This window comes from Mesoplodon bidens, assembly GCF_964165515.1.
Source record: "Mesoplodon bidens genome assembly, chromosome: 7".
Classification (NCBI taxonomy): Eukaryota; Metazoa; Chordata; class Mammalia; order Artiodactyla; family Ziphiidae; genus Mesoplodon; species Mesoplodon bidens.
Window position 1 is genome coordinate 14,154,628 of NC_138164.1, and position 15,129 is coordinate 14,169,756.

At 41.1% G+C, this 15,129-nt stretch overlaps 1 protein-coding gene across 1 annotated transcript in view; it reads right to left on the reverse strand.

Annotated features, from left to right (window-relative positions):
• UBE4A (ubiquitination factor E4A) overlaps positions 1-15,129 on the reverse strand; it is a 35,550-nt gene that overhangs the window by 16,868 nt on the left and 3,553 nt on the right. The window contains exons 2-10 of the mRNA XM_081239666.1: positions 13,140-13,301; positions 7,692-7,865; positions 6,973-7,085; positions 5,617-5,769; positions 4,811-4,970; positions 4,362-4,564; positions 3,968-4,159; positions 2,692-3,025; positions 1,526-1,646 (exon numbers count right to left, since the gene is read on the reverse strand). Coding sequence (XP_081095792.1) covers positions 1,526-1,646; positions 2,692-3,025; positions 3,968-4,159; positions 4,362-4,564; positions 4,811-4,970; positions 5,617-5,769; positions 6,973-7,085; positions 7,692-7,865; positions 13,140-13,260 — 1,571 coding nt within the window. The 5' untranslated portion in view covers positions 13,261-13,301. The remainder of the gene's footprint in view (positions 1-1,525; positions 1,647-2,691; positions 3,026-3,967; positions 4,160-4,361; positions 4,565-4,810; positions 4,971-5,616; positions 5,770-6,972; positions 7,086-7,691; positions 7,866-13,139; positions 13,302-15,129) is intronic.

Sequence of the window (15,129 nt, forward strand, 5' to 3'; positions counted from 1 at the left end):
CATCCTCCCTTACAGACCATTTTTGAAAACCAAATCCTCACTTACTTATTCTATTATTCCCTTTTAGGATGTAGGGAGCTGCAGTTGTGATGACACAGAAGGCAATCACAGAAGTTATTGACAGGACAGAGGTGGGGGCATAGCACCGGGAAAATGTTACCAAGTATTCAAGAATTGAACCTAATTACATAGATTAGGCTAGTTGTCTTCGGCTGAAATGCACCATCCATAAAATGGCTCGGTTGAGCAGGGTGTAGATTGGGCTTTTACTGTGTACAATATATAACAATCAGGCAAAGTACAAGAAGCCCAGCAGGGTAGTTTGACACCACACAAGTGCAATGACTGTACCTGGATGTGGTTATATGGACAGTCTTTCCATGGTTAGTAGAGAACTAAAGCTGGTGAGAAAGGAGTCTAGATTACTAATGACCACATATCAACCAGTAGCCACCTATGATGCAGCCTAAGAGCAGCTTCCAGTCCTCTGATGCTCAATATAAAATTAAATGATTCTTCAAAAAGGGTCAGCCAAATGTTCTCTAATGAAAGGAAGACCCATAATTCAATGTTACAGATAGTTGTGTCTATGTGTACAGTCCAAAGTCATTCTTGGCCTTGTGGATAATGTCTAGGGTTAGCTAGCCAATACTGGGAAACTAGATGACATTCATTTTTGTGTTTGAATCTAGGTGGTTGAACAGGTTAAACACATGCTAAATTGTTATCTATTGTTGTCACTTAAAATGTCAATGATAGGGATAGAAAATGTCTCTAATAAAGATATAATTTCATTTTTCCAAAAATTTGCTGAGTTTTGAAAAATGCTGTGTCAGTTTAAGTATCCCGAAAAGGCATTAAAAATTGCTGTCCTCAGTATACCTTCCTATAGACTGTGAGTAGCTATTTTCTCCCCTTATTTATACTTGTCACAGTCAGCTAAATCAGAGGGAAAAAAAAATCATAGAATGACATACGGTTAGCCAGAACCAGACCATTTTTTGAAGTCATACACTTTAGCTCTCAAATCTTCACACTTCCAGAATCCTCCTTATCTTTGATACAGATTTTTATGTTCCTACTGATCTTACTGAAATACCTTATAAATATTTAATTTTGTCAATTTTGTCTCTATACCATAGAGTAAAGCTTTCTCTTTTTTCATCAGGAGTAATAAGTAATGAAAATTCAAGAGCAGAATGTGAAATGTTAAATGAAAACAATTCCACTTTAGCAGATGACAAAAGGAAGATAGTGATTTAAAAATTTGCAAGTTTAGAGAAAAATACTAGTGTATCTTTAATTTTAAAAAGTTTAACACGTCAAAAATTAAAAATAAATTCAAGTTATATGGATAAAGCCACTTCATGTAGACACAAATAAATGCATATAATGCCCTTTTCCTACTAGATCCTAATGTCAGCCTTCAGAATAAAGTGAGATTGTTATCTGTAAGACGCACTTTCAACCTTCTGGTTATCAACACAACCAAGCAGTTCTTTCCTCATGACATCAGAGGAGTTACCTGTGAAATCCCAAGTACAAGGTGTACTCTGTCAGGACAAGGTTTTCTGTTACAAGGTTGTAGTTCTGGGGAAACTTCGGCTCCCGCACAGCTGGGATCAAACAGGTTTCTTTGTCCAAACCTCAAAGAAATTAAAAGGAAGAGTAAATGGCTTGCCACAGACATCTATCTTGGCTCCAGTGTCCCCTTATTCTAGTTCAACTTCCATCCTGCTATTAGTGGATTAAGTAGTATCTTCTTAAAAACACATCTTCTCACATTCCTACTCTCTTGTCTAAAAAATGTAATTTGGCTTCTCAGTGTATAGAAATGCAGTTAAATCTCTTTAGCTTGTTCATGAAATCACCAACAATTAAAAGGAATGATAGCACTATAGATTTCTCCAGGGGGTAGATAATAGATCATTTGTATCTATTCTGTGCTTTTCTGTATTTAAGATTATTTGCTTTTGAGCATGTGTTACTTTTATAATTAGAAGAGTTATAAAACTGGGAGGAAATACATCCAGATTGAGTGATTCATTTTGAGTGGTAGAATTAAGAGTGATTTATCTTCTTCTTTTCACTTCTCTGTATTGAGTTTTCCCCTAGGCTAGTATTTCCTGCCAATTCCCATACCCCTTCCCCCACCTACCCCTTGTTCCAGCCACACTGAGCTTCCTCACTGTTCCTTAGCCATTTCACAGCTGTGTACCTTCCTACTTGTTTTTCCCTCTATATAAAGGGCCTCCTTTGCTCCTTTGCTTGATAAACCCAACTCATTTTTCAGGATTCAGCTATGAAGACCTCCAGCTTCTGTAGAATTAGTCATTTACTCCCTCCTCTGTGCTCCTGTAGATTAGCCCTAGACCATATTATGATGATCTGTTAACATATCTGCCTTCCTGTGGAGACTTCGAGTTCAAAAAGGACAGGGACTGTACTTTATTCATTTTCATAATGAATGAATGAATGAGCGAATATCCAAGTCTACCAAATTCAGAGAGAAGGTCTCATTAAAGGACATCTAAAAAATGACAGTTTTTAAAAGTCTGCCTTTTTAAAATTCATAATAGCTTTTCTTTTTGCCTCATCTTGAGAAAGAGGGACCTCTGTGAAAAAGGATATAGAAGTGAATGGCTAAGATGTTACGCACACACTGTTTTGAGAAGACCAGCTCCCCCTTACCTCTCATGTGTACATTTTTTATTTTTCGTTCTTCATCGTTCAACTCCTTCAGGGCACAGTAAGTGGGATTAAAGGTGAGGAGCCGAGAGGATCTGGGTTTGCAAAATGGCTGGCATAACTTCAGGAGAGCAGCACCCAAATTCAGAAAGAAGGCATCCGAGGCATACATTTGGAAGAAGATTTCTGGCATCTGATTGGCCCAAATCTTGGTGCGGCCTGCATTTGCATGCAAACAGTTTCCAAGCCAGGACAAGATACAGTGTTTGGTTTCTGGAGAGAGCTGGAGTAAGTTCTTCAACATCTGGTAGATCTTTTCATGGAACCGAGCCATGAACTGTTTAACCAGAAAACACAACCACAGAACATTCCAGTTTCACAATCCTAATATTTGTTACTCTCAAATCTTAGCCACTGGCAATTTCCAAAAATACACGAATCCTAATCTTCTCCCTCACTCTCCCTGTGCCTTACGCCACCATTTCTGATTAAAAAAAAAAATTTTTTTTTTTTCTGGGAACTTTTAAGAGATTTCCTGATGAGCTGCCAAACTGCAGGTAGCATTTACATAGCTTTAGAATAGGGGATGGTAAAGTTTTTCTGCAGAGGGCCAGATGATAAGTATTTTTGGCTTTGCATGCCATATGGTCTCTGTAGCAACTATTCAACTCTACCACTGTGGCATGAAATCAAGCCATAAACAATACATATACACATGGGCATGGCTGGGTTCAATAAAACTATTTACAAAAATGGGCGACAGGCTGGATTTGGCCACTGGTATAATTTGCCGACCCCTGCTTTAGAAAGTTGTGATGACGGGAGATTTAAACTGCCCGCAGTTCAACCATTTATGGTCATATGTTGGCCAGACTTCTACCATAATTTATGCTAAGAAGCCCCAAAAGAGAGGACATAAGTAGAAGGAGGAAAAGGAAAACAATTTGGCTTTTAAGCTGGAGTTCAGTCAGAAGATTTTAAGAGCTAAAGTTATAAGAAATAGCTTGGTGAGAAAAACGAGGATTGAGAGCAGGTAGCTGTGCTACAGCACAGGGCAAAGAAGAGCAGCAGCTTACTCTTAAACCACACAAAGGTTTGTCCTCTGCTCTTAGCACCTGCTAAAAAGAGGGCCATTTCTGTACATGATCATGGTAGACAGCCAACCAGATTGATCTGCTCTCCCAAAGAGGCTCAAGCAGCCTTATCTGCATCTGCTTTCTGAGCAAACGATACTTAATCTAAGATCAGGGGGCTGGGATACACTGGTAAACAGCTCCACCTGATGAATGTTGGCCTCTTGTACTTTGATCTCCTGGGGACTGGAACGAGATGGATTCAGGAAGTAGCCATGATTTTCTACTACACCCGGAGTCTTTAATAAGCAGGAGATATTCAGGATTACTCCCAGCAAGGTCTTCTGGTACATCTGCCCATTACTAGGATCCTTGGGCTGAATGTATTCTACAAAAACCTGTAGGAGAAGACAGGCCTAGTTATTTGTCTGTATGATGAGATAAATGATGGGATGAGGGGGCCTCAAAGAGTTAAGGCTATACAACAACCAATGTATCTTTCTCTTATTCCATAGGTAATATTGCACTGCCCTCAGGATAGGGAAGCATAGAGTATTAAGCTTCCAACTCAACTGAATACATATGAGCTTTCAGACCTACCTTTGCCATATCCTTTTGCCTAGTGAAATAGAGAAGAATGTCCAGATATGCATACAACAGGATCTGGCAGAGTTCTAGATCTTTTATTCGGCCCAATAAAATATCAAACACTGGAATCATGACTTCTGGAAATGTTCGAACTTCCTCATCCAGTATCAAGGCTTCGATGACCTCATCCAGAAACTCAGCTATACCTTCAAAATCTGAGAGAAGACAAAAGAGAGAGAGAGGAGGCCGTAAGAATTTTTAGACGCCTTTACACACAGCTCTTTACTCTTCTGATACTTTTGATAATTCTACTGGTATTCAACCTCCAAGGTCAAGGTGTGAGCTCTCTTCCTTAATTGACGCTGGAACCATAGTGGCTCTCAGGCTTTCTAATGCAATTAGAGGAAGGTTACACTTGGAAATCAAATGTAGAAGCTCATAGATGTTGCTTATCTACTCACGGCCTCCTAGGATGGCTTCCAACATCAAATCTACCAGTTGCTCGTGGATGTTCTGGTCAACATAGATCTCGGGGGTGAGGAGAACTGTTCGGGTATTGGACACAGTGAGGTTCCTGCACTGCACTGCAAAGGGCAGCAGGTTCTCTGGAACTTTGGTAATCTGGAAACGGCAATGAAGAGAGGGAAGAGGCTAGCTCTGTGACCTGGCACAAGGACAGATATAGCAAATAGAAGGGAAAAGACACTTGTGTCCCAAAACAGTAGTGCTTTCCTGTGGATGCTTGAAAAGCCATGAGAGTTCATTCTTTGGTTTAAGGAATCACCTGTTAGAAATTCTAATGCTGGAAGCGATCAAGCTTAGTCTACTCTGTTATATACACCTTAGTGGAAATGAATTTATCAGACCTTTTTTTTAGTAAGGGTGTGATATATTAAGACGTTTGTAGAGAGAATAATAGGAGGCACTTGTTAGGTGGGGAAAGGGGTAGACCCCAAGCCACAGAAAGGAGAGACTAAAACTTTAGAAGATAATCTAACAGTGCCTCTGATATCCAGTTCCAGATATAATATGATGTATATAAATTGATATAATAGACACTGATCTTGGGACTTCCCTGGTGGTCCAGTGGTTAAGACTCTGTGCTTCCACTGCAGGGGGTGTGGGTTCGACCCTTGGTTGGGGAAGATCCTGCATGCTGCACGGCACAGCCAAAAAAAAAAAAAGACATTGATCCAACTCTCTGGCTTATGTGTTAAAGTCACACCCAAGAGGACAATAGAGTACTCAATAGGGATTATTCTTTTACCTCTTCCTTGGCTCTTTGGAAACAGGAATAAAGGTAACAAAAAATGTGCCTCTCCCCTGCATCTCGATCAGCAGAGAGATTCAACGTTGTAGAAGAGGTCATGTTAATCAAGTGGTTGCCTGGATCTTGAAGTAATAAGCGAGTGAAGACGGCCTATTAAGAAAAACAAATAAATAAAAATACAAAATCACTGCAAAGTTTATTTTTAAAATTTTTTGATGTATTTTTTATTGAAGTATTGTTGATTTACAATGTTGTGTTAGTTTCAAGTGTTCAGCAAAGTGATTCAGTTACACACACATATATAGCTATTCTTTTTCAGATTCTTTTCCATTATAGGTTATTATAAGACATTGAATATAGTTCCCTGTGCTATATAGTTGGTCCCTGTTGTTTATCTATTTTATATGTAGTAGTGTGTATCTCTTAATCCCAAACTCCTAATTTATCTCCCCCGACCACTGCGAAGTTTATTTTAGAACATCAAGATATAAAAGATAATTTTGACACAGGTTATTATAAGAATCACAGAACGTAGAACAAATGGGGAAAAAAGGGCTCAGTGTATCATTACTTTAGAAAATATTATGTATACAAATCTAATTGTTTATGTAGTTATCCTAAAGCAAGCATAAGTGTCTAGCATAGCGCCTAGCACAGAGTAAGCATTAAAAGAATATTTGTTGAATGGTGTGGAGAATCAGAGATTAAACTCATATGTGAAATCTACTACTCTGCATCATTGCTGACCTCACTCAGACTTATATAAACACAGTTTAAATGTACTGGGTTGGCCAAAAAGTTCGTTTGGGTTTTCCCATACCACTGTACAGAAAAACCCGAATGAACTTTTTGGCCAACCCAATTATGAAGTTAAACTACAAGTTGTCAAGTCTTCCCTATCAAATTTTTATTCCTTTAATGTTAATTAGGCACCTGTAAGGTAAAATGCATTGTTTTGATTTTGGAAAAGATATAAAAAAAGAGATGGACCTTGGCCTTGATAAATATTAGTGTCTACGGGAGAGAGAAGACAGGTTCATAAAGAAGCCAAGACATGAGACAGAAAGAGACAATTCCCATAAGAAATGCATGGAGGTTACAGCCGGAGCCCAGAGGGGAAAATAACTCCTACTTGGCAAAACTTTGTAAACAGGATGGCATTTTAACTAGGTCTTAAAGGATGGATAGATTTGGACATGGGACCATGGTAGATGAGAAGATTCCAAAAGAGGAACACCACAGACAATGTAAGAGATGGAGCTAAGCAAAGCCATGGTTGGAGAAAGGTGAGCAGAGTTCAGCTGCAAGGCTAATTTTTCCTGAAGGCACACGTAAGGAATGTAAGAATGGTACCTGCTCTACGTTGTTCATATCAAGCCAGTCTTGATCTTCCAGGTCTACTGCCATTTCTTCCAAATACACACAACGGCTGGGGATGCCATTCCCACTTTTCAGGCTTGGGTCACCTGGGAAATGGTTTTAATCTGGTAGGTTAAGGATAATGCTTCTGTCTTATACAGACAACTGATCTTGATGGCATTTCTCTTGAACCCCAAGTTTGACTCAGGTAATATCAGAATGATCTTGACACACAGAGCAGTATCTAAAGATTTAAGTCTTTTTTACCCCTCAAAGAGCATGTGCTTTGTTATAAACCTAACACCATGACATTTAAAGAGTAAATCCCAGACATCAGCACTAATTCTGGGGTTTAACTACAGATAGGGCACAGAGGGGAAACACTATCTGACCCTTCTTGGGGTTTTCATCTAAATGTTTAGGTCACCTCTAAGAAGAAAATGGATTTAGCTACCATTCCCATTTCCCTTTTAAGGTAGTAAAGGCAGTAGCTACATAGCCCAGTCAGTATCAAAATAGAAATGAAAGTTGTATCTGTGTCAAAATTCTGCTTTAGGTCACATTAAAAGCTTCCTTGAAATATAAACCCTGTGTTCCAGGGAGTATGATGGGTTTGTTTAACCATCAGATACCGTAAGTTTCTAGGAGCAAGTCCCGAGCCCAAGCAGGAAGGGCAGAGTAATAAATACGCTGGCTGCAAAGATGTAACTCACTGTTGTCCAGAGTGATGAGGAAGATCCTTTGGATCATGTGATTGATGTTGAGTTGCTCACATATTTCCTGCTGTGAACGGAATGAGCGGCTAATCTCAGCCACAGAGTAATCAAATTCATCCAGGCTCTCTGACACACTATTATCTGAGTCATCTGGGCTGGCGGGGAGTTCATCTGCCAGAAAATGTAAGTCATTAACAGTTACAATGCTCTCTTTAAGAGAAAACCAAGTACACATGATAAATGTAACCAAGCGGAGGATAATTTGGGGTGTTAAACAAGTTAACTATCTAATTAGTGAACATCTCAAGTCAGGCAACACCTTTTTTTTTAAATGAAGGTATCACTGACATATTAGTTTCAGGTGCACAACATAATGATTCAATATTTATATTGTTAAATGATCACTACAATAAATCTAGTTAATGTCTGTCACCATACATAGCTACAAATTTTTTTCTTGTGATAAGTGTTATTAAGATCGACTTTCTTAACAACTTTGAAATACACAATACTGTACTGTTAACTACAGTCACCATGCTGTTCATTGCATCCCCATGGATTCTTTATAAGTGGAAATTTGTACCTTTTGAAACCCTTCACCTATTTTGCCCATCCCCACCCCCACCCCCCGCCTTGGGCAACCACCAATCTATTCTCTGTATCTATCAGCTTGTTTTTTTTTTTTAATATTCCACATAAGTGAGATCATATGGTATTCGTCTTTCTGACTTATATCCCTCAGCATAATGCCCTCAAGGTCCAACCACTGTCTACCTGTTGTTGCAAATGGCAAGATTTCTTTTTTATTTATGGCTGAATAATATTCGTGTGTGTGTATGTCCGTGCATGTGTGTAATTACATCGTTTTCTTTATTCATCTGTTCATGGACATTTAGGATGTTTTCACATCTTGGTTATTGTATACTGATGCAATGAACATGGGGGTGCATATATCTTCTTGAATTAGTGTTTTTGTTTTCTTTGGATAAATACCCAGAAGTGGAATTGCTGGATCATATGGTAGTTCTGTATTTATTTTTTTTAGGAACCTCCATTCTATTTTCCATAGTGCCTGCACCAATTTACAATCCCAGCAACAGTGCACAAGAATTCCCTTTTCTCCACATCCTTGCCAACACTTGTTATTTCTTGTCTTTTTGATAATAGCCATTCTAAGAGGTGTGAGGTGGTTTTGATTTACATTTCCCCAATTAGTGATGTTTTTTCTTTTCATCGATTAGGGATGTTGAGCACCTTTTAATGTACCTGTTGGCCATCTGTATGTCATCTTTGGAAAAATGTTTATTCAGATTCTGTGCCCATTTTTAAATTGGACTGTTTGTATTTTTTGCTATTGAGTTGTATCAGGAAACATTTAAAATACAGAATTCTGAAATCCCTGGCTATAAAATCTACCACATTTTAAAAACCAAAAGTTTTATTCTTTGTACTCATAATTAATGGTATTCCAAAATGCCAATAGTAGCAACACTATCTTCCCTACAGAATCCTAGTGGGCAAAGAATTACCCAATAGATCAGTATGCCTTTAATTATATTAAATATGGCTTGGGGCTCCCCTGGTGGCGCAGTGGTTAAGAATCCGCCTGCCAATGCAGGGGACGCGGATTCAAGCACTGGTCCGGTAAGATCCCACGTGCCGCGGAGCAACTAAGCCCGTGCACCACAACTACTGAGCCTGCGCTCTAGAGCCCACAAGCCATAACTACTGAGCCCGTGTGCCACAGCTACTGAAGCCCGCGCACCTAGAGCCCGTGCTCTACAACAAGAGAAGCCACCGTGATGAGAAGCCCACGCACTGCAATGAAGAGTAGTCCCCGCTCACTGCAACTAAAGAAAGGCTGCGCACAGCAACGAAGAAGACCCAACGCAGCCAAAAATAAATAAATAAATAAATGAAACCAAAAAAACAAAAAACAAAACTTCATAGACTAAAAACTATCCTAATTGTTCTTTTAATGGGCATTTCTCTAATTATTAGTGAGACTGGATTTTTTTTTTTTTGGCTGCACTGGGTCTTCGTTGCTGCACGCGGGCTTTTCCCTAGTTGAGGTGAGCAGGGGCTACTCTTCGTTGTGGTGCGCAGGCTTCTCACTGTGGTTGCTTCTCTTGTTGCAGAGCACGGGCTCTAGGCGCGCGGGCTTCAGTAGTTGTGGCTCAAGGGCTCTAGAGCGCAGGCTCAGTAGTTGTGGAGCACAGGCTTAGTTGCTCTGCAGCATGTGGGATCTTCCCAGACCAGGGCTCGAACCAGTGTCCCCTGCATTGGCAGGCGGATTCTTAACCACTGTACCACCTGAGAAGCCCGAGACTGGATTTTTAAAGTAACTTGATTATCACATATAAATCATTTCTAACTTTTTTTTGGCCGCACTGTGTGGCATGGCATGCGGGATCTTAGTTCCCCAGCCAGGCATTGAACCCATGCCCCCTGCACTGGGAGCATGTGGAGTCTTAACCACTGGACCACTAGGGAAGTCCCTGTTCCTAACTTTTGTTGTTTTTCCAATGAGTTACTTTTTTCTTTTTTTTTTCTTTTTTTGCGTTACGCAGGCCTCTCACTGTTGTGGCCTCTCCCGTTGCGGAGCACAGGCTCCGGACGCGCAGGCTCAGCGGCCATGGGTCACGGGCCTAGTCGCTCTGCGGCATGTGGGATCTTCCCAGACTGGGGCATGAACCCGTGTCCCCTGCATCGGCAGGCGGACTCTCAACCACTGCGCCACCAGGGAAGCCCCTCCTTTTATTTTTTATAAAGCAATTTACAAGAGCTTCTCAGATGGCACTCACGCTAAAGGGGTATATAAGTAGGTTGTTCATTAAAAGCTACACACAAGTCTGCATCTGCTTTTTTCCTCTACTGACAAAAAACAGTTAACTCTAAAAGTCCAGGCAAAACTTGCAGAAGTAAGAGTTGTGGGACTTCCCTGGTAGTCCAGTGGTTAAGAATCTGCCTTTGAGGGGCTTCCCTGGTGGCGCAGTGGTTGAGAATCTGCCTGCCAATGAAGGGGATATGGATTCGAGCCCTGGTCCGGGAAGATCCCACATGCCGTGGAGCAACTAAGCCCATAAGCCACAACTACTGAGCCTGTGCTGTAGAGTCCGTGAGCCACAACTACTGAGCCTGTGTGCTGCAACTACTGAAGCTTGCGCGCCTAGAGTCCATGCTCCGCAACAAGGGAAGCCACTATGATGAGAAGCCCGCGCACCGCAATGAAGAGTAGCCCTCGCTTGCCACAACTAGAGAAAGACTGTGCGCAGCAACGGAGACCCAACGCAGCCAAAAATAAATAAATAAAATAAATAAATTTATTAAAAAAAAATAAGACTCCTCCTTTGAATGCAGGGGACACGGGTTCGATCCCTGTTCGAGGAACTAAGATCCCACATGCTGTGGGGCAACTAAGCCCGTGCTCTAGAGCCCGTGCCCCACAACTAGAGAGCCTGTGTGCTGCAACTATTGAGCCTGTGCGTCCGGAGCCTGTGCTCCGCAACGGGAGAGGCCACAACAGTGAGAGGCCCATGTACCGCAAAATAAATAAATAAATAAATACAATAAAATATCTTAAAAACAAAAAGAAGCAAGAGTTGCTTCACTGTGGTGACTTTAGTAAAAGTGAAGCTCAATAAAGGAGGCCAAAGGTTTTGGTAGAGTACTAACTGCTGGTGGAAAACAGGTTAGATCAGGTGGCCTGACAAACTCACTGTAAACAAACTAAGATGATGAGGTGCCAAAATAGTAACAGAAGGGCATGCACCTGATTTGTCCCCACTGCTTGGTGCCTGCAGTGCTCCCAACCCTAGCCAGCCTTATGTCTGTTTATAGCCAGAAGGATGAGCGTTCTGTCACTCTATTCCTATACCACTCTATTCCCTTCTGAATTCCAAGAGTAATAGGTGCTGATTAGCGAAATTTCCCTCAACCACATACTTAAAAACTTTATTTTCTCATTTCCTTATTTTTCCAACTCCTCACTCTCCATTCTCTCCTTCAATCTCTTAATCCAAGGTTTCCCATTCTGATCCTGTATTTTAGAAATCTGGGAAAGTTTTCAGAGACAGAGACTCAGAGGTGCCTATTTCTATCACATTAAAAAAGTCAGCATTACATGTATTTCTCCCTTGTTTCATCCATCACTTCGTCTACTACTCATGTGTCTTCCCCTGACCTCCTTTTCCTTTTTAAAAAAAATTTTTTAAATTTATTTTTGGCTGTGCTGGGTCTTCGTTGCTGTGCGTGGGCTTTCTCTACCTGTGGTGAGCAGGGGCTACTCTTCGTTGTGGTGCGCGGGCTTCTCATCGAGGTGGCTTCTCTTGTTGCAGAGCATGGGTTCTAGGCGTGCAGGTTTCAGTAGTTGCAGCATGCAGACTCAGCAGTTGTGGCTCACAGACTCTAGAGCACAGGCTCAGTAGTTGTGGCGCACGGGCTTAGTTGCTCCACGGCATGTGGGATATTCCTGGACCAGGGCTTGAACCTGTGTCCCCTGCACTGGCAGGCAGATTCTTAACCACTGTGCCACCAGGGAAGTCCCCTGACCTCCTTTTTATTCAATCTTAATCAGAGAGTAAGGCCACAACTTAGCTACATATCTGAATACTTCTGAAATAAACAAAATAAAGGGAAAACATAAACATTTCTCCTTTCCTAAAAACAATAACACTATTATTCTTTTTGGAGGAAGGAGAAGGGGAGCAATTTCTGGCTTGAAACATTGTGAATACCCTCAGAAGACTAATATATTTGAGAAACAGCATGCTACTTCTTCTAGTCCATATGTTACCTTATAGGTGGGAGGTAGACTTGATCTTAATTTTGGTCCCAGATGAGGAAAATCATTTTTCTGATTAGTAAGATATTATCCTAATTTTTTTCACATTAAGGTTAAGGATCAGATTTTCCTAGATGTCTGTTCTGAAAGCAGTAAGTTATGAAAGTGGCCACTCTATGGAGTGAAAGAAGCGTTCTGCTTGAGATAGACTCTGAAGCACTTGGCTTAAGAACAAATCTCATTTATTTCTCTACAGGCGAAAAAGCTTTTATAATTCTTCCTTCAACACATCTGCTTTCTACAGCTGCATGTGACTTGCTTTCCACACCTATGCCTATAACCTCAGTTTCCTATGTTAAAAAAAATTAGTATCTTTGTTAAGTATCTTTCATTAGGTGATTTTTAAAATAAAAGAGCTTGACAGCTTTAGGATCATGACTGGCATCTGTTACTCTGGAACCACCTGTTATCTGGTCTCTTTTTTATGCAGGCAATGGGACACGGAGAAGAACCCAAAACAAAACAAACAACAAATACAAACACACAAAAAACTTCTGCCCTAAACTTAAATTCTAGTTGCAATTAAGGACCCAAAGAATACTTAATTTGGGAAGACCCCATTCTAGGTCATCTCATCTGCTGCTACTGGTTCGTCCACTTACCAGATTGCTGCTTCAGCTGCTCTTTTTGGACTGCTGCAAACTGCTTGGCATCAGCCAGGGAGCCAAAAAGAGCAGCAAAGGGGTTACTTGAGATGTTGTTGTTATTCTCCTGGTCTGTCATTTCACTTTAAAGTATCCTCCATCCAGACCTAGGGGGAGGGGCTATAGAAAGGACAGGTATTAGACGCCGAAGGGCAGATAACACAACAGTTATAATATTATCATAGTTGTTTCTGCTCCCATTTCTTTTTTTTTTTTTTTTTTTTTTGTGGTACGTGGGCCTCTCGCTGTTGTGGCCTCTGCCGTTGCAGAGCACAGGCTCCGTGCCATGGCTCACGGGCCCAGCCGCTCCGCGGCACGTGGTATCTTCCCGGACGGGGGCACGAACCTGTGTCCCCTGCATCAGCAGGCGGACTCTCAACAACTGCGCCACCAGGGAAGCCCCTGCTCCCATTTCTTTTTCTTTTCTTTTTTTTTTTTTGCGGTACGCGGGCCTCTCACTGTTGTGGCCTCTCCCGTTGCGGAGCACAGGCTCCAGACGCACAGGCTCAGCAGCCATGGCTCACGGGCCCAGCCGCTCCGTGGCATGTGGAATCTTCCCGGACCGGGGCACGAACGAACCCATGTCCCCTGCATCGGCAGGCGGACTCTCAACCACTGCGCCACCAGGGAAGCCCCATTTCTTGAATACATTTTAAAAGGGTTTGGGTAAGACTTGCCAACTCCTATCCCAAGATTCAAGACAATTTTTGGCAAAATGGTTACAAACCTACTAACTGGACAAGTTGGCTTGATTTGGGGGTGGCTAAAACCAAAAAGCTTAAAAAATGTTCAGCTGGAATGCATTTATCTGTTGACATGTTTCTATTTACTATACCTTTAAAAAAATAGATTAAATAGAAAGAATTATTTAAGTCAAAGAGGAAACTCAGCTACTAATTGTAACAACAATGTGGCACTTAAAAATAATATGACAAAAACTATGGATTTCCCATAAATCCCTAGGCTGGTCGACTAGTTCTCACTCACCATGAGCATAAGGTGGCGCTTGCACAGGCTTCTGTGACTTAAGAGTTGGAGCTGGGAATTCCTCAGCTACACAGAAACTAAATGTAAGTCTGTATGTCAGATGCGGAATTGCAAACCAGGACAGGAATCAGATTAGCAGCAGATCGTGGGTTTTACATCTATATTAAGCAGTCTATCTCTACTTCTAGGCTTATGACTACTGATATTTTTTCCTCTAAAAACTAAATGGTCTTTGCTTAATTCTATATTTAACTTTCCCTATTTATCTGACTTTATAATACTGAAGAAACACAAATTCCTAATGTATAATATGAAATAGATATATACCTCAAAGGTATTTAAAGGAGCTGACTGAGCCTGCATTTGCACTCTTCTGATTACATTTCCTCATCCAAGCGCCAAGGGGGCTCAGCAGCACAACGGAATGAGCAGAGCTCCCTGAAAGGCTTTCTCCCCTTTCTGAAATTTTAAGGCCACAGCATAGAAATACAACCCTGAAAAGGGTGAGAAGAGACAAAGGGTATGAATATTCTGCTTACAAGGATGCTGAACTGCTACAAGGACAGAGGCCTTAGAAGGAGTGGGGTCAGGGACACAAATGTGGGAGAAAAAAAAGAATGTTCGGTCTACCTTTAATTAATTGAGTTAAGACCCCTTACAGAACCCTATTAACAAAAGCTAATGCAAATCGGAAGAGTTACCCTTATTTTTTGGAGGAAGAGAGACTAACACTTTTTGACACTTCTGAGGCATTTCTACCAGTTGTTTCATGCTCCTCTGTCGTGCTTTCCGCATAAGGGCTAATGGCTACTGAGCTGTAATGACTCAGGCAGACAGTCTAGTCTCTTCTCAGCATAGTGCAGGGCTTTACTGCTTCAAGGAACTGAACTGTTAGATGTTGCTCTATGTATTTTACTTTCTACTATGTATAGTTTAGTTGAGCTTAATAATGCAGAAAAGA